The sequence below is a fragment of the Periplaneta americana genome, chromosome 8 (genome assembly GCF_040183065.1).
Source record: "Periplaneta americana isolate PAMFEO1 chromosome 8, P.americana_PAMFEO1_priV1, whole genome shotgun sequence".
NCBI classification, from domain to species: Eukaryota; Metazoa; Arthropoda; class Insecta; order Blattodea; family Blattidae; genus Periplaneta; species Periplaneta americana.
In genome coordinates, this window is record NC_091124.1 from 39139292 (window position 1) to 39159884 (window position 20593).

General features: G+C 35.1%; 1 protein-coding gene across 2 annotated transcripts; it reads left to right on the forward strand.

Moving 5' to 3' along the window:
- Positions 1-3896: 3896 nt before the first annotated feature.
- LOC138704654 (uncharacterized) lies at positions 3897-19974 on the forward strand. Of its 2 annotated transcripts, XM_069832757.1 has the most exons (5): positions 3897-4032; positions 4449-4661; positions 6488-6517; positions 12153-12379; positions 14390-19974. In XM_069832757.1, exons 2-5 carry the CDS (start codon positions 4582-4584, stop codon positions 15106-15108), a joined length of 1056 nt encoding a protein of 351 aa, XP_069688858.1. In that variant the 5' UTR covers positions 3897-4032; positions 4449-4581; the 3' UTR covers positions 15109-19974. The 2 variants fall into 2 exon arrangements, with proteins under 2 accessions (XP_069688858.1, XP_069688859.1); XM_069832758.1 differs by lacking the exon at positions 6488-6517.
- The last annotated feature ends 619 nt before the right edge of the window (positions 19975-20593 follow it).

Here is a 20593-nt window from a genome sequence, read left to right on the forward strand (position 1 = left end):
TAACTCTAGGCGTAACTACTAGCATAGTTACTGAACAAGCAAAGAGTGACTTTTGCATCTTTTCAACTTCAGGCTTTCTTCTGTTTCAGACAGTTGACTGTCAAGCTTTCTTGTTCTATTCAGAGTTTATAGACCTAGAACGTCTGTTGAATCGAGAGACACACTATGTATAGGAAATTCATTATTAAAATTTATACACTGGGATACTAGTTCCTCTCAGTTTCTTAATGGAAAAGTTTTCTAAACTATCTATAGAGAAAATTATTCTACTTCTATCCATTCTATTACAATATTTTTGAGCCCCGCCGTAGCTCCGGCGATAGCGTTTTTGTCTGCTGATCTGGAGTTGCGCTCGGGCATGGTTTCGATTCCCGCCTGGGCTGATTACCTTGTTGAGTTTTTCCGAGGTTTTTCTCCATCCGTAAGGTAATCTATGGCGAATCCTCGGCCTCATCTCGCTATCACCAATGTCATAGATGTTAAATAAGCCAGTAGTTTATACAGCGTCGTTAAATAGCCAAGTACTGTCTTCCTCCGACGAGTTAAGCGCTGGGACCTGAGGTATTCTTGCCATCGGTGCGGAGGGGTTGCAGGTAGATTCTTTTGTTGCTACAGCCAAGCCGAGTCGTGCGGAGTGGGAAGTATTAATCGTCCAAAAATATGCAGTCTTCAGTTTGTAGTAGTGTGTGAATATTTCATATACATATTGTTTACCTAGGCCTATATGGTTTCGTTATTAATATATTAAACATATTGTTGCAAGTTTTGCTCAAACATCTCCCTGATGTTAGCTATGTTAACATTATATGAATTACTCATATTAAATATTTCACCGTTACAAGTCATTTTTAAGGAAACATGCTGTGGAAAAGTTTTTGGTTTTATTCTATTGGAATTTTAGAATATGTGTGATTGGTATCGTGAAAAACAGATTTCTATAATGGCATGCGAAAATCATTTGTTGGTGATATCTTAAAATACAAATCAAGTAGTTTTACTTCTCAAGTGAGTTCAGCAGTAGGCCTACAGTATATTTAAATTGATTACTTTACAAATTTAATTCAATTCTACTAATCACTAAATTGTATAGTATAATTCTTCTTTTCATTTATATTATTGTAGTTGTATTATGATTTTTCTTTTTATTTATTTTATTGTATTTGTATTTCTGGTGGTGTGATGGCCTTAACTACACCTGAATAAATAAATAAATAAATAAATAAATAAATAAAATTTTCTACAATACTTTCCTTCTCTGAATGCGTAAGTACGAATGGCTGTATCTCTATCTCGCCAAAAATACGTTAGAAAACTAATAGGCATACTGCTCTCGTAAATTGGGCGAATGTTTTCAGTATGGTTGCACTTCCTTCCAGACTGCCGCTGTCACTGTTCCCTCCCACTCCAGTACCGCGCTAGACTAGTCGGAACTGCATTCCTCTCAGCACTAAACTCCTCAGAGGATGACAGTAAAAAATACAATATATTCTTTGTTCTATATAATGCATTTGTGCGCGACATATACTGTACAACTTACCGGCATTATAACCGGTCGTAGTGCGCGTGTTTAGTGGGGAGATAGGCCACTCTCGCACGGGAAGAAAACGAATCGACAGTGAAAAGCGGTGGTTTAGACCGACAGTCCCATACAAATAATGTACTTGTAAGAACTAATAAGAGAACTTTATGTTGATCTTACCTTTTATCAAAGCATATGTTGAAAATGATGTCCAACTTTCTGGATGTAAGAATCATATAAATGTATAAAATTCTGAAACATCTTCTGCAATTCTCTACTTATAATTTTACTCAGTAGCCTACTCGCCTGATTTCAATTGTCCAGCTCTCCAAGAGCGTGAGGATTGCTGGCATACACTTTCTGTTTTAAATTCCCCCACAGAAAAAAATCACAAACATTTAAATGCAGATTTAATGTAGGTAGATTTCTGTATATGGTAGGCCTACAGTTGACAGGGGCCACTGAGGTTTGTGTGTTTGTTTTGATGTTCCTTATACCTATAGAGGGCGTTGTGATCAAGAGGTTATGCTGTATTAGGTGGTCTGCCATTTTCCCTTGTGAAAATAAAAAAAAAAAACAGCATTTTCCTCTCAATATCAGAGTTTATACGTATTCACAAGTCAAATTAAGGAGTTCTGAATAAATTATGTCGATAAAACGACTCGACAGTTAAAGAAAAGCATGATGGTCTGAAGAAGATGGGGGAAATTAGCAAAGTGCTTCAGTGATACGATGTCATGGGGACGTTAATCCTATCGTGTAACTGTTTTTTTTTATGTCTCAAATTGATGCCTGACGTTTGCTTTGCAATCGCAATGTCTAAATTGCGGATTGTTTATGTTTTGTTTTCATTGTGTAAGCTTATTTAATTTTCTTTTCCATTTGTCTTTATGCTCATCTTTTTTTTTTTTTTTTTGTAAAACTATAGCCCTACATACATATGTAAAATAGGGCAACCCCCCCCCTTCCACAGATTCTGGTCCACCGCTGTGGAGTAACGGTTAGCGCGTCTGACCGTGAAATGAGAGGGCAATCATTAATTCAATATCATCATCATCATCATCATCATCATGATCATCCACACCATAGCCTTGGTTGCTGTACTTGTACAAGAACGCGGCCGTTCTGCTATCCAATCATTCACAGAACAAGAGTGATGAGCACAGTAAACCTCAGGCAGCAGTACAAGCCTTCGAGTCCCTCCTCCAGTTAAAAAAAAAAAAAAAAGATTGTAAGCTTTGTTCCCTCACTTCATGTGATGTAGAAAGAACTTTTCTACGCACAAGTTTATTTTTACGGACAGGAGAAACAAGATTGATTCTGAAAATATGGACAAGATTATTGTGTCACGAAGTTTCATACAGTCGTGAAAGAAAATTAATAAATCTGTATCAGACTGGTGTTAATTAAATTAGCAATAGCCAATAAGGCAACAATAGTGACTGTGTTTTTCTTTAGGCCCAACAATTTGAATATTTCCCATTATATGGCTAGCGTTTTGTTTTCCGTGGGATCCTATAGCCTAGAATGGTAAGTTTGCTGGCTCTTCAGCTTTAAGTGTATTCATTTTTTTGCTTTAATAGGTTATTTTACGTCGCTTTATCTTAGGTTATTTAGCGTCTGAATGAGAAGAAGGTGATAATCATAGACAAATAAATAGATAATGCTGGTGAAATGAGTCCGAGGTCCAGCACCGAAAGTTACCCAGCATTTGCTCATATTGGGTTGAGGGAAAACCCCGGAAAAAACCTCAACCAGGTAACTTGCCCGACCGGGAGCTTTAAGTGTTTTCATTTCGGAATTTTAAGTGAATTTGTGCGTACATATTTGAGTGTTTTTAATGCATGTAATTCTCAATATTAATAATAGTTTTTTTTTTATTTTATAAGTAGTTAGGCCTAATAGTTAAATTATTATTGTATGTAAAATAAGATAAAGTAGGTCTAACATAGTTATTTAAAAATATTGTAGTATTTGTTAATATCCGTAAGTTGATTTTGGATGTATTCATTCTATAATTTATATATCGTCATATATTTAATGTAATGATCCAATTATCTCCTTTTGCTCAAGGAGTCGATGTGAAATAAATAAATAAATAACAGGAAATACCGTTGAACTTCAACTTTTTCGGTACCGTATCGGATGCTGTGAAATTCCGCAAAATTTCAATATCAATTTTTACGGCTTGTCAATATTTTTTTTTCTAAAGGCAGTGAAAACGTAACTTAATTAAAAGTCGGAAATCAATATTTCCTATTTTTGTTATTCAGTCCTGTTTTGTAATCATTACATATGTTTATTCGTGTACTTAGTTTTAACGTTTTGTATAGAGGACGCACAAAGCAACAGTCAGTCCTACCATCTGTTAGTAGAATGCATAAATAGAAGTCACGTTGTATCCAGGAAAGCATCTGTCTTTCGGTCGTGGTGTGGGAAGGGTAGCCATATTGGTTGTTGAAGTTGCAGCAATGGGATTTTTTGGGAATGTTGTTGTGTTTGAAAGAAGTCATGTAAGTAAAACGTGTTTTTGTTTAATTTTAAATAGATATTAACATTAATGATTGCTCCCTGGCTATGTATTAATAAAGTTCACGTTGCAGTTTTTTTCAAATAATGATGCCAAAACTAAACTTAGTTTTGCTTGCAAGGTCAAAAGGAGGCCTTTATTGCCCAACACAGGAACTATAACAATTTTAATGTGACAGCAGCATCATTAGCTTTGCATTTCCTGTCGTGTGTGTTGTAACAACGTTTAACAGTGCACTTAAGTCCTACTTTATTATGTAAATATAATATTTGTTTTATAGCATGTAATTTCCTAATCACATGTGTTTGGTGGAAACTATCATTTATGGACAGAAATTTAGATATGAAAAATAGAACAAAATGTTAACAGTATGAAATAGAATGTGTTTTTGTTTCTCAGGCACACGCTATGTCGAAGGCGTATTCCTAGTTTGACACGCATCAGAACATCGTTTTCTGAAACTTAATATCTACTAGTCTACACTTTGTCAGCTGTATCTTCTCATAATAACACACTGCAATAACTATACACCATGGGGTCTACCGAACAAGATCGTTCTCTCAACTCTGGAGTGTCTCTGCCACAGTGGATGAAAAGCAAGATTGGAGACAGGTGGGAAAACAGTACAACCATTGTGATGGACTTATTACATCATTTACAGTTGCGATAGGCCTATTCGTTGTTTAGGCTCGCAAAAATTGACCTGTGGTGGAAATGAATATTTAGATTTAATTCTCTAATATTTATTTCAAATAGGCGTATGTTCAATATGTATGGGACCCATTCATCTTTACTATAGCTATATAGCCTATTGATCTTCGGTCTTTCGTAAACAGAACTATTTATGCGTTCTTGTATCTAGAGATCTCGCCATATCAAATGGTGGTGCCATTGGTGTGCAACTCGCCGAATAACAGCTGATGCTGTACATAGTCGTTTTATTATTACGTAATTTCATTGTAAAAGTGAATCCCTTTCCTCATATGTCGTAATTTATTTCTTTCCCTCTCAGGATTGAATCTATGTTGCGTGATTTGAAGGCCATTTTCAGATTACAACACATTTTATAAATAGGTAGCCCTATAGTTATATTGTCAGACTCCAAAACAGCTATTCTATCAATAGTCTCTAAACACACACCTTCATCTCAAACAGCAGAAATAACTAAAATGCTCTCTCAATTAATATCACTCAATAAAAGAATTGTATTCCAATGGATACCATCCCATTGTGGAATCCTGGGAAACGAGAATGCGGATGCTTTAGCAAAGAAGGGCAGCACTGCTACTTACAGACCTGTTACTAAATCTACGTCTTACTCTGTGAAAAGATTTATTAAATCTACATACTTAGACTTTAACAAACAAAATTTGATAACACAATCTCAAGAGAAAAAATGGAACTCTCTGCATCAAAATCCACAGTTAATTCCCGATTTACCACGCAAATCGTCTATAGCTGCATTTAGATTGGCAACAGGCTATGATTGTTTGGCCAAACACCTGCGTAGAATTGGAATATATCAGTCCCCTAACTGCCAATTGTGCAACTCAAACCAATAAATGGATTCGGAACACCTCAAAATCTGTGCTTCAGTGGCTGGCCATGATAATATCTTTGCAAAATATTGGATTGCAAGAGGTCAAATGACTTTATTGTCAAATGCCTGGCATTAGAAAATAACATCATATGTTAACTACAACCATTTACAAATTATATCATGAACCGCCATTTTCTATACCTCTAATGTTCGCAGGGTTTTTGTTTATGTAGGAAAGATATTTTTGTCTAAGCAAATTAGGGCCTACGGTACATAATTAACCGTGGTGTTACAGTTAACTCTCGTCTCTTCAGCTGTAGCATTTTGATGGCCGAAAAAAGCAAATTATTAACTGGACCTTAACTTATAGCTTATAATAATAAAAAAAACTTACATCCCAGATGGTTTTTCCGTTTTATCAATATATTTCCCACCTGGTACCTAAGAATTTTTATTCATAAAAATCGATTGTGAGCACACCATCAGATGAACCAGTATGTCAGCTTTCCCAGGTTCCAAACCTGGCAAATATAACTGGAATTTGTGGTGGACAAGGACTGTTTGGTGATAGTTTTTGTAGAATACTGCAATTTTCCCCTACTGACAGTCCACCATTGGTCCATATTAATCACCACCATATGGTGCTGTGTAGTGTCTCCCATGGTGCACCAATGGTAATGCCTACGGGTGGCTAAAAGGAACTAGGCCTACAGCTTCGGTATATTGCCCAGAAATGGGATGCTTGGGTGAATGACTAAGTCAAATGCGTGTGCCATTAGATTAAATTAAATTGCTATTAGCTAAGTTTGAATCTTGGAAGATTAGACCTGTTACATTTAGTCTTGTAAATATAGTGAAGTTTGGAATGAGTAACTGATACAATCCGTTGGAATTTCAGCCCAAACAGCCCTGAGAAAGTGCTTACCAGGTCAGTAGTGATAACCCTGGCACACTCGGACTTGTTGCATTTACGAGCAGGCATTGATGCATGTTAGGGAATGCTGATATGTACTGGATGGAATTTTTGAGTGTGTAATTAACCCATTTTAACCCAGTGGTAGCAGGTTGGCTGTTGCCAGACATTTGAGCTCAGTCACCAAATTACATCTTAGATGACAAAATCCTATTTCTAATGATTAGTAATGGCTTTCGTATGCGATCCAGGAAACAAAAGCTAATTGTATTTGAGTGTATATCAAATGGAGATCTGTTTATAGTTTGAGAGTTCAGTGTCCATCACTGCAGTAAGTTTTGAACTTATGTCGCATGTTCTCTTATCAGCAGAGTCAACATTTTGCGAAGGAGCAGCATTATTCTGTATCGCAGTAGTTCAGTACAGTAGGAACTTTACAGAACAAAAACTCTATAAAATGTGTTTTTAGTGTAATTTTAGGTTTTGTCATTCACCTATCTGAGGAAGCTGCATAAGTCCCAGGGCAGAGTGTTTGCTGGTAACGAAAGTAGCCAAAAAGTAATTAATTTAAGCAATTGGTAACGAAATGTATCGAATTTAAAAGACTGGAATGATCGTGGGTAACGAAATTACGCATATTCTTCTGTTTCACCTATTTAATATCAGATTTAGATTTTAATTTAATTTAAACAAACTTCCCCGAAAGTAGGGGTTGCCCTGAAGGACAAAGTATACCAGATATACAAGTATTAGCATAAAATTTTCGTGAGAAATATAATTATTATTTTTGTGCTATTAATTTACTTTATATATGCGATTTCTCAGAAGATGGGTTGAATATTTTAGAGCTATCAAAGAAACAATCTTGGCCAAAGACGATTAAAGATTGAATTCTTTGCATAAATCAATAAATTTTTTTGTAATCGGCACTCACTAATAATCCAGTAATTTCAATAGATTGTAACTTATACATATTTAAATAATAGGGAAGAGTTGGAGCATAAATTTGATTCTTCTTATTTTTGACATCTTCCAGTTGAGTTGTATTCAATTCGAAGCGGGTAGTAGGATCTATTATATACCATAGCTTGTTGTGTTGTTAAAGACTAATATATCAACCTGCCGACAACTTCCTGTTTCTGATAGACCATGGATTTCTTCATACAGCTCGACCAAGTTAAGTCTCCAAGCCGAGGGGAAGTTGGAGGCAGTTCTGTAGTGAAAGGAGGCGGTAACGAGAGGAGACCAGTACAGTCTCATATGACAGCAAAGTTTTCCTACTGCGCTTCAGTTCATAGAGCGGTAACAATTGAAGACGCTTTGAAATAGACTGTACTTCTACTTCTGCTTGACATTGAGGTTTGGCGTTCTGATTGGCAAGCGTGGAGAAAGTTTCATGAGGGGGGAGGCTGGGAGACAGCGTAACTGTTGCCTTTATCTGAAGACAAGGACAAAAAAATGCGTGCGCTCCGTAGTGTATTTTAAACGATGTGCACACGTTGAAATCTGAGCGTCAGGTGACCTATGTGGCAACTGTGTTTTGCCTCTACATTCCATCCCGATATCCCAACTCGCAGACTTGACTTGGGTAAGCTGTAGGTGGTAGATTGCTTGTCGCAAAGAGTTTGAGCGATTACGGACCTGATTTTGTGATGTCTGGCATTGCGTAATGTCTCACCATGCGGGCAAGATCCAAGAACATGGGTGAGAGTTTCTATCTCGTTGAAGCAGTGGCGACAACGGTTACTGTCCATGGATCTGCCCGGAATAGCGCGTACAGCCGCAACATTACCGACCATTTTTATAGCATCCCTCCATTCACTGCAGCTCAGTCCTTCATGATGAGTGATCCACCAGTTTATGGCAGGATGTTCCGCAAAAAGGGAAACTCCTTTCCCTTTCTGAGAAAGCGCGCTCCATTTCTGAAATTGTAGATCTCTTAGCGTAGCCCTCACTTTCCTTGAATCAAGAAATCCATCTCGGGAGTTAGTGAGACTATAATCGTATGTTAAATTTTTCTCTGACTAAGCAGTGTTGGGCTTCTGGTATTTAGAATATATGGATTATTTGATTTGTATAGTGTTTTCAAGGCATTAATTTGTTGCAGAACCGCTTCCCATTGAGATCTGAAAAGTCCCAAGCCTTTAAATTTTCTGGGGCTGTAAACCATGTTGTCAGGAAGGTCAACAGGGACAGAGAATTATTTTACAGAGTTTTCATTCTGTAAATAATTCTTCTTCCGCCTACACAAGGTTTGGGTTTATTCCTGTTCCGAGGTCAATGGAATTACTGTTTCCATCTAATCCTAGGATGTCCTATGACTCATCACCCCACTCGGTTTTATATACATACATATATATGTGTGTGTACTTGGTGTGGAATACATGTATTGGACATCCTCAAAATACACTGGCTCCATCCTTGTTGGTACTCTTGGATACCCTCTGTTACTGATTTGATTCCTAGTTGTTCTCTTATTGTTTGGCTCTTTACTTTGTCTCTCAGAGTAACACCTGCGATAGATATCATGAAGCACATGTGTGTCACTTCCAACCTTCTTTTTTCTCGAGTCGTTATTATCCATGTTTCACTAAGTGTACAGTAGTGGCAAAAAAAACCAGACCGACCCTTGTAGCTGATTTCAGAGCCTTATTCACTCCACAGCACGATAGACTGGTAACTAAGACTTTCGTGGTTCGAATCTTGCCTGGGAGGGAAACTTTTTTTTGTCCCTTAGTCAAATTTATTCCCAATACTTTTCGATTGCTGGTAAAATTCATGTTCTGGGAATAATAAGTTAATTAAGTAGTAAAATATCCCTGCAATCGAAAAGTATTGGAAATAAATTTGAATAAGGAACAAAAAAAACAGTTTCCTTCCCAGGCAGGATTCGAACCACGAAAGTCTTCGTTACCAGTCTATCGTGCTCTGGAGTGAACAAGGCTCTGAAATCAGCTACAAGGGTCGGTCCGATTTTTTTTTTGCCACTACTGTACATAGTGTCAGTTTAGAGGGTATATTATACATTCTTAATTTTACATCTTTATTCATATATTTTCCAAAATTTCTTTGTATTCATCTGTTTAGTTTGACACATTTCTGTGTATTTCCCTCTTCATCTGTGTTATATTTCTGTAGGGGGATAGTGCTGAGTAAATATTTCAGTTAACTTGGTGTTATTATTTATTACTATTTTACATCTTCGTATGTGTTTACCCTCCATAGCCATAGATTTCGTTTCCCTATGTGATATTTGCAAGTTGTATTCTTGTAATATATTGTTTAAAAGTGTGACATTTCTTTGTAACTGATCTTCTGAGGCTGCAATAAGAACCTGATCATAAGGAGACAGGATAGAGTTTGTCTTTCCATTTCTTTCTTTCATACCTCCCGGGTTCTTTCTTTTCCATTCTTCTAATACCTTATTAATATAGAGATCAAACAATATCGGTGACAATCCACAACCCCATTCTGTAAATAATTTTCCACTAAAATAATTCTTTCTTCAATGCTATATTGAACCATTGCAATAGAATTACTGAACAGTCTTGTACTGTTGCTTCCCAGAAAGGTTCACTTGGCTGATAAAGAAGTAATGGATGTATGTAAGTGCCGATTACACATTGCATCAGTGAGTGCTGTAACCTCTCTTAATTGTAAGTGGATCTCCCTGTAGTTTAATTTATGTATGTCTTTTGAATAAGGGTTAAAATGAAGTAGCTGTAAAGAGCAAGGTCATTGAAACTTAAAAAACCAGAAACTGTTATCTGTTATTTCTTTGTATAAGCTGTATTGTTTTCAGTTCTGCTCTCTTATATGATAACCTTTTCTGTCATATTTTCCTCCAGCCAGAAACCATAAGAACGAATTTTTTTCTTCGTGTGATATTTGCTGGATGATCAAGACAGCAGCAGCAGCAGTGAATTGTTCTCATTCTTATATCTTGAGAGTTCCTTGTCAATATAAATTGCATGCAGTGATGCATTTACTTGCAGAATTATCATGAATTGAACTCTGATGGAACAGAATGTTCATTTTGTAACTGGTTTTACTCTGCTTCATGCATTACTTAAATCTAACACTTATTAATATATTTAAAGAACATCCCTGAGTGGCTTAGCTATTAAAAATATTATGGAACTTTGAAAATGGTTTTCACTTAACAATATGCATGGAGATTTTTCTTTGTAGTAATATACAATTTAGCCATAAGCAATCGAAATGTAAGAAATTGTATATATTCGTCTATATGATACTATAAATCATTTGTTCCCAAAAACTGGGGAGTCGCAAGATGATTTATAAAATTAAATGAAAAAAGTCAGTAGTTATACACTAATTTAAAAAATAATGTTATTGATGCAATAAGTATGTCTGTTTTTCAGAAAGTAGCTCTGGAATCTGTATTTGACATACATGTAGTGATATCACTTCAAAGTTCAGTGGAATTTCTCATCTTTGTTTTGATGGCAGCATAGACGAGAAGCTTATTTTGCATAAATATGAAGTTGCAAATGTTATGAAAAATTTAAGAGCTTTCTTTTGCAAGCTCGGGGTATTCATACATTCTATTGAGCTAACACTAATCTACACACTGCGTAAAAGTATAGTTGCAACATTCCATCAGTAGATATGTAGGCTACATAATTATTTAAATGAATAAATTTTTTTTAGTAATTTGAACCAGTTGAATGCAACTGTCTAAAAATAGATTTAGTGTCAATTAGTGACTGTAGTATTGTTTTGTGTATACCGGAAAATACTCAAGCTGTTCTTTAGAACTGTGCAAACTTAATTTCAAGTTCGCAAAAACAAACTCAGTATTTGAATAATTTCAAGGGAAAAATGTTCCAGGGTTGGGTATCGATACTGGGACCTTTCACTTAGTGCACAAATGCTCTACTGACTGAGCTACCCAGGAACTACACCCGACACTGTCTCTGAGATACCCAATATTAGTACAATTTATCCCTTGAAATTATTCAGTCTGTTTCTACCTGAAAGCTAGATTTACATAAAAGTCGGTATTTGTCGTATGATACGTAAATTTTCCACCAGTTTTTAATGCCTTGGTTAAGTGATGTCGACCACAAATCAAGTTTCTTTATAAATCCTTTGATTTTATCCCTGGTTGTTATTTGTAAACATCTTGGCCTTGGAAACTAATTACCATGCAGATGTTCGAAAATATCAGCAAAATAGGCTTCTAGAAATGATGTTCATGTAATATTTCGTATTACTGTTGCACTACATTCTTTCATTTTGGTCGTTCTTAGGGTGTTATGCACTAATTTTTAGTAAAATAATTGTTGTTTGACAATTTTACAGAGATTTATATTTTTCGAATGAGGTTAAGTACCCTACCAGTTCGGTAGTGGGGGTCGCATATGGAAGTCTTGCCCAAGAGTGGGTCGCACCTTCTAAAAATTTGGGAACCACTGTTATAAATCATTACATTGCAACATGTTCTTGATAAAGAACCATCCTTTAGTTGTTGATTCTCTGCAAATATGTTTTTTTTTTAATTTGATTCAGAGGAATCTGAGTTTTAATTCTTTTAAAGATTCTGTCATTCTAAGAAAATGTTAAGACCTGATTTTTTTAAAGCAATTGCTGACTTATGTTTTAATATGCATCTTTTAAATTACAGATATGATCTCGATGAAACGTTTTCACCGCCATCACATGATGACAGCTTTTTCTATATACGATATCCAAAGGCATACTCATCACAAAAGCCGCAGGAGCAAGCCATCCGTCAAACGAGTGATTTGTTAGAAAAAACAGAACAAGTATCAAAACAAGACTTTTCACAACACACTTTGCAGTGTCGCCAGTTCATCCCAGAGGCCAAGATGGACTCCTCTTCATCTGTTGGTAAGTGTACATACCCAGCAACGATCCATCTCTTATGTTTGATCATAAGTTTAGATACTTTGTTAAGATTGTGCAACGATATCTGTAGACCATCTTCAGAATCTGCTAGCAGAAACTTATCATCAGCATAGTTTTTTGTGTATTATTGAACCATAAGCTACAGTGAGTTGTTTCCAGTCCTTGACGAGAGAATCAATATGGATTGTAGAAAGAAGGGGAGAAAGATCAATCATCAGTTTATCAGTTCTAATGCTAGCAACAGTAACAAGTGTCTTTGTTTTCCATTCTGTGTTTTAATTTTCACAAAAAGCAAATGTCGATGTTTGTTTATATTGAAAACTTTGCTGAGAAATTTATATTCATCTCAATCCTGAAATGGTGACAGAAATAGAAGAGCATTGCCATTAGTAATAAAACTATATACACACTGAGTATGGTGTAATCATGTAGACTCCTACCCTATATAAGAAACCTGCAGAAAAGATTATTCTATTATCCATGTGTTAAAAAGGATAAATGTTCATTTTTCCTCTTGTTTAAAAAAGTCCCTTGTGTAGACACTTGCATTGCCCTATCTTGACTATGCCGACATTTTACTGACTGACCTTTCCAGCGATAACAAAATGAAATTTCAGCGTGCTCATAATTTGTATGTTTTGTAAGCAATGTTTGCAAATATGATCATATTTTCTCATCCTTGGAAGCAATAGGTTGGGTTAAACTAGATAAGAAAAGAAATTTACATTCACTTCTCCTTCTCTTCGAAATCTTGAGCTCTTCTATTCCTTCGTGCCTGTCGTCTCGTTTCACTTACCTTTCTTCCCATCATAATCTGAACCTACATTCTCGCCATGAAACAATACTAACAATACCATCCCATCGCACTTCCTCATACTCATCCTCTTTCACAATAGCCCTGGCAAGACTGTGGAATTCGCTACCTGCTAGCATCAGGGACTGTTGAAATAAAATTAAAACGCAAACTTACTAGGCACTTGGTCAGTAATTGAGACTCGTTCAGACATGGCTTCTTGTAAATAATTCTCTTATTCTATCACAGAATATTTCATTATCCTGTAATTTCATCACTATATAATTTCATTATTCTAGGTTTAATTTGTAGTTCAGTAAAAAAAAAAAGTTCTTTGTTCTTAACTTCTACAATAAATTGCCGAGCCTTTATTAATCAGGTAATTTTTTCGTACTTTGATTTTTGTTGTAATTGTAATTTTAAATTTAATACTTACTTACTTACTGGCTTTGAAGGAACCTGCAGGTTCATTGCTGCCCTCACATAAGACCGCCATTGGTCCCTATCCTGTGCAAGATTAATCCAGTCTCTATCCTCATATCCCACCTCCCTCAAATCCATTTTAATATTATCCTCCTATCTACGTCTCGACCTCCCCAAAAGTCTTTTTCCCTCCAGTCTCCCAGCTACCACTCTATATACATTTCTGGATTCACCCATATGTGCTACGTGCCCTGACCATCTCAAACATCTGGATTTAATGTTCCTAATTATGTCAGGTGAAGAATACGATACGTGCAGTTCTGCATTGTGTAACTTTCTCCATTATCCTGTAATTTCATCCCTTTTAGCCCGAAATATTTTCCAAAGAACCTTATTCTCAAACACACTTAATCTCTGTTCTTCTCTTAAAGTGAGAGTCCAAGTTTCACAACCATACAGAACAACTGGTAATATATTTGTTTTACAAATTCTTTCAGATTTTTTGACAGCAGATTAGATGACAAAAGCTTCTCTACCGAATAATAACAGGCATTTCCCATTTTTATTCTGCGTTATTGTAAATTTAATATTAATTGTAATTATAATTGTAATTGTATTCTTAATATTGTAGTTGTAATCTCCTGGTAGAGGAGAAGAGAAGGCCTCATGGCTTTATCTCTACCAGGTTAAATAAATAAATACTACTACTACCCTCCTCCCTCCTTAAGGGTCATGTACGTGTTTGTTGAAGCTAATTTGGAATGTGTTTTGTACAGGAGCAAGTGATTCCATTGTGAAGGCCTACAATAAGTCAGTCCGTGCACCAAAACCAGCAGGAGTAGATGATGGCTTCACTGGTGAGGCAGCAGCTTGTGGAAAATCCGTTGTGCAAGTCGCACACCAGATGATTGCAGGAACCATGCTGATGCGAGGGTTTAGCTCCAATGCTGATGACAACGTGGCAACGGGGGAAGGTTTCAATAAGAACAAACGGCGCGGAAGCAAGTCTCTACCGGCAAGTCCGTTGGGCTCACCTCAGACATCTCCCCAGAATCGAAGGAAAGTTCAGAACAGATACTTCACTGGAGCTTTCGCACTAGAGAAAGCCAATATCCATCCGTCTGGTGGACAAGATTCTGCTAATAAGTACCCCGGAAGCTGGATCTTATCTGGCCTGCTAGGACAGCAACAGCGTGAGTTATCAGGTTCCATGGATTCTATAACAATTCCGGAAGAAGAGCACAAGAAACCAACCAAACCACAAGGCGAGCCGGATCAACATTCTGTAGAAATGAGACGTAATAAGTCTATGACTGCTCTTGTGTCTAAGATGTTGAGTGAGGGTTCTAAAGATGATGACCAGGGTGTGGAAGTGGGGTTGGATGTCGCTGCAGCCACTGTTGCAAGCGACTCACCCGCACTGAAAAGTAAAACATTCCGTGCAAAACCATCAGAGCTGAGAGAGATGAATTTCTGGTCGCCCACTTCGATGTAGGTTCATATTCCATGTGAGATTTCTGGTGTTTTTTTCTACATGTTTTGTTATTACTGACATTTCATCTTCAGATATCTTCTAATTTTCTTAGTTTTTTGTTTTTTAGAACATATCTTGAACGTGTCAATACTTGTTCATCCTCATGGTGTGTAGTTATTGCTGTGTTATTGTCTATCACCCACTATTAAAAAAAAAGTAACAACAGTATCTTAAGTAGAGAAATAATGTTTGTTGGACAACTGTATAGATACCATATCAGGTACAGCTATATTATTATTTCTTTACTTAAGATCCTTTGTGTTACAATCTCTCTTGTTGTGTTCCATCATCCTGATAAGAAGTTGGACTCCTGGCTCACAAGATGCTATTTTGTTGATAATTATAATCACCCAATATAACTGTCTCTTTCCTAAGCAGTTATGTCATGAAATATAAACAGAGCTTGCAAAAAATATAAATTAAATTTACTAACCACCCCCCTCCCCCCCCCCAAAAATACTCTGCAAGTTGTCTGTTTTGAATGTAATTAAAATGAGGTTGAATTTGCTGCCTCATATCTGATAAAGAAGTATTTAATTTTTTATACAATGCTTGGAGCCATAATTATTCAATAACATTCATTTTCGTAATTCAGTCTAGACACACTTTTCAAGTACAACCAGTTTGACATGGCTTCCAAGAGAAGCTTATTGTGAATAGCCTATATTACTAAAAAATGCCATTTTGCACTTAAATGCCCACAATTCTTGACAAGTTGTTAGATCGTTTATCATTAGCTACATCCCTTACGATTGATCTGACACTATAATAGAACTGGTAACTATTTAAAACGTTTGTAGAATCTTTCTTCGTAAGATTTACCTGAATGCAGATGTCCTTGATTTTAAGTGGTATAATAATATATATAAATTTCAGATTGAATTAAAAATATTTTACGGATTGAGTTACTTCTAAATTTCCTGTAAAGCATTAAAATTTCTAAAATCATTAATATTTAAAAAGCAATTTCAAACCCGTATGAAAATGACAAAAGTATTGTAAGGCATAATTTATTCTATTCTCTTCACCACTAAAAATTAGTCTTCACTCTTGATTCACATCATTGTCAGTATTGTTCCAGCATGCTGATTTTTATGTTTAATGAAATGCAGTTGATCCTCAAGTCGCTGGGTTATTAGAGAAAACAATGTGTTTATAACTGTGGACTCTATAAATAACTTAAGAAGAATTAAATATGTAAATATTGATATTTCGTGTACATGATTTGAAACTTGAGAATGAAAGTAAAATACTCAGTTTGATAATAGAAAGCACAGACTGATCAAAACTTACAAAATTAGATGAAATCAGCCATTATATATTTAGGTTGAAAATTTTAAAATGTCGTACACAATGCCAACATTACGAAAATTCTTAGCCATATTAATCCAGTTCACATTTTGATAGCTTGCTTGTGTGAAATGCATTCTTTTTTATTATAACCTTTGTCAGATACTGGTCAAATATTTTGGGTTCCTTTAATCTTTGGTCTGTTTCTGAAATCCATTACATTAGGGTCTATTGAATTGAGGGCAGACTACAGTTCGATATTACATGTAACGTGATGTCTGAAATTCTCATATCAGATAACAATATTGCACATATTTCTGACCTTGAAAAACAAATGTCTCTGCAGATAAGAGGTCATGAACGCGTGTGTGAAACATCTGTTCTTTTCATAAATAAATCATCTGATGTCTTGCCAGTTATAAATACTGTTCTTTCGTAAATAAATCTGATGTCTTGCCAGTTATAAATATACACAACGAAATCAGCCATTATATTTATGTTGAAAGTTTTAAAATGTCTTACACAATGCCAACATTACGAAAGTTTTTAGCCATATTAATCCAGTTCACTTTTTGATAGCCTGCTTGTGTGAAATGCATCCTTTTTTATTATAATATTCAGACCTTTCCTTTCGGGGAAAATTTACATTTAATTGCAAGCAAGATCAAGTCTGAATTGTATATTCAGTTGATTGTCTTTTTCACTTCTGCGATTTTTTTTAATAATAATAATAATAATAGTATTAGTCACAGGTGACGGTCTCTAATCACAATCAACATGTTGTTTGACTTTATAATTGCGCCATGCATAAGTCTGTGTTAAGTTGAAGTCATGAAGATTCGTAATTCGTCAGAAAAGAAAAGATAATGGAGTATTACCAATTTAAAGTTTCATCTTTAAATGTTGTTTAAGCTTTTACAAATAATATATTCTTAGCCAAACAGGAGAAGATAACTAGTGGACGAAAATGAGGTTTCATACAACAGTTTTTTATAATTTAGAAAGCCATAATAGTTATTTTTGCACGATCAAGTTTTTTTTTTTTTTTTTTTTTTTTTTTTTTTTTTTTTTTTACAGCTATTGCTGTTAGGTCTTGAAAGTTAGAAATTCCCACACATAAACTTCTTGCTAGGGAAACCTTTCTTCATAACATAAAACTATACTGAAATAGACCCATTACAGTGCAGTTTTGCGAATGCTTTGGAATAATATTGCTCTAAATTTTCAATGCAAAATATATTGCATTCGCAATTTTAAAAATGTAATCGTACAAAAAATGTTGTACAATGTACATTTGTGAAGCGCATTACAAAATCTCTGAAATTGAAAAACTCAACTCTGCTTGTTTTTCAAACTTTTTCTCAATTTTGTAAAAAGCAGTTCCCAATCTTGTATTGTAATATACTATTGCATAGTGTGCGTGCGTGCGTGTGTGTGTGTGTGCGTGCGTGTGCGTGTGTGATGCTCTGGATTTCACAATGAAGTCGTCATCCTTCTTGCTTCCCAATATTTTGATGGAAGGTCCACAAATGTCCTAAGAGTTTCACAATTAGCCAGGTGCCCCATCTCCATCTATTGCATATTGTAGAAAGTGGAATTTTATTACTTTATTCTGTTATGGCAGAGAAATATAAATTATTAATTTTATTATACAGGGTGTTTCAGAAATACTTCGACAAACCTTGGGGACATGTTCCTCTCACCAAAACAATAAAGAAAGTTCATATAAACATATGTCCGAAAATCCTTAGTTTTTTAGTTATTAATGAATGAACATAATGAAACATCTGTTAGATACTGTTAGCTTCGTAGCAAGTGTTGTAACTTTAATCAATTCAGAAACTCATAACAATGAAAGTGGAAGCAAGAGGAGAACATTTTGAACATTTGTTATGAGTTTCTGAATTGATTAAAGTTGCAATACTTGCTGCCAAGCTAACAATATCTAACAGATGTTTCATTATGTTCTTTCATTAATAGCTAAAAAAAAACTAAGGATTTTCGGATATATGTTTATATGAACTTTTTTTCTTGTTTTAGTGTGAGGAACGTGGCCCCAAAGTTTGTCAAAGTATTTCAGAAACATCCTGTATATTGCGATGATATTGTTGAGGTTAGAGTTCATTTTTAAAATTTGTTCTATTTCAAAATAATGTACATACAATAAAATACAAACAACAATGATGAAAACTGAATATAAAATTTTTAACGCGCCTTTTAACAAATAAAATCGTATATTGAACTGCAACAAAGAAACATCGAAAGTATGAACTTCACCTGTTGGCCAGAAGGGAACTGGGATATGTATTGTAGTTTGTACACACTTTTTTTTTTTTTCAATAATTTCGATTAGAGATTGTGATCTGTGACTAATGTAAGTGAACAAATTTGTGACTTATGCTCTTCACATTTTCAGATATAGTTATATCAAATGATATTACAATTTGTGCATTAAATATGTGTCCATTCTAACAATAACATTCAATTTTAAATACTTAAGAATAAAAACACAGGATTGACCATATAGATCTCAAAAATCGTACTGTGTACCTGACTTAACATTATCTGTGTGTGAAATGGCCTTGAAGCATGTTTATAGTAAACAAGTGACTTAGTTTCCTTTTTAAGCTCTTACACCCATTAACTGATACAGAATAATTGTGTAATGAATTTTCAAACGTACGTGAACACAGATTTATCAGTAATTATTTTAGTTTTAGAGTTCATTTTCATTTGAAATTTAAATGTTACAAAAACATTTGACAAATTCAAATAAAGGAGAAATGTATTTTCGTTGGCCTATGCCTGGAAACTCGTTTTTGCAGTGCCTTGATCAAACATGAAAAGTATCAGTTCTTGACGTATTTCTGCAGTATTTAACTTGATAATTATGATGAGTGACTTAACGCTAAATAAATTAAAGCTGTTGGATAGAAGATATCTGATAATTTAAACGATTTTGTTAATGCTCTTGTTAGCCTACCTCTTAGAGTTTCCTACACTCTTTGGCCTTTGTTCTTTTCATATTATGCACTTCGAAGTTATTGTAAGCCATGTACTTGAATTTATTATGTATAAGCATGATAACACACTCTTATTGAATATACAGTAGAGTAAATAAATAAAATATTCATAGTGTTGCAAAGAATGAGGTTGAGTTGTGTCCTCTTGTTTTATAATTCACTTTTTTTTCATGTGATCAGCATTATGCTTTGACTTATTTCATTAACGTCCACTATTTCACTTGAAAATATGTAACTTGATAATATAATGCTTCAGATTGTTACTATAGCCAATTGTTATTACTACGTCTGTTTTGATACAGATTGAGATTCTAGTGGGTTGTATTTCATTACATTTCAGTGCTTGCAGTATGTGTGTTTGTAGAATAGACTTCACTCAATGCTGGATTTTTGTATTAATATTTAAGTGAGAATTTTCCAAAATTACAAAAATGTACTGTTATTTGTAACAGAAAGACTGACTGGCAATATGCAAATATGACATGAAAATAAAACTGATTTCTATTCAATAGTATCTGCTAGACTTAAACCATTTCTGAAAAGTTTAACCCTTTCCCTGTTGTAGGTAATGTGGAGGTAAGTAAGATTCGAAAAGTAACAGCATTTATTTAGTTTATTTTACGTTCTCATTGTGCCAATTAGGTTAGAAAGAATTAGGAACCTTCCCATCCAAATACATGGGGGGGGGGGGGGGGGATGTGAAATTGCAAAATATGTTGTTGTTTTCTAATGCCAGGCATTTGACAATAAAGTTATTTGACCTCTTGGACTCCAATATTTTTCAAAGATACGAGGCGTGTTCTTAAAGTAAGTTCCAAAAGGGTGTAGAAAGTAAACTGGAAAATATTTACAAACCATTTTTGTAGCATTGTATTCCCCACACTTCAATTACTTCTCACCATAATCTCCACCATTATTGAGGCATTTATCGAGTCGTGGCACAAGTCTTTCTATCCCCTCATTGTAGAATTCACCCTCCTGCGAACCACTCCGCAACATTTGTGGAAAATTCAAGGAAAGCGAAGAAATTGTGAACCTCCTGTCCTCTTGAATTTTTTCATCGACAGAATGCACCAAATCGTCATTGATCAAAAATGGCCGACCGGTATGCTGCTCGTCATGTACAGAGACGC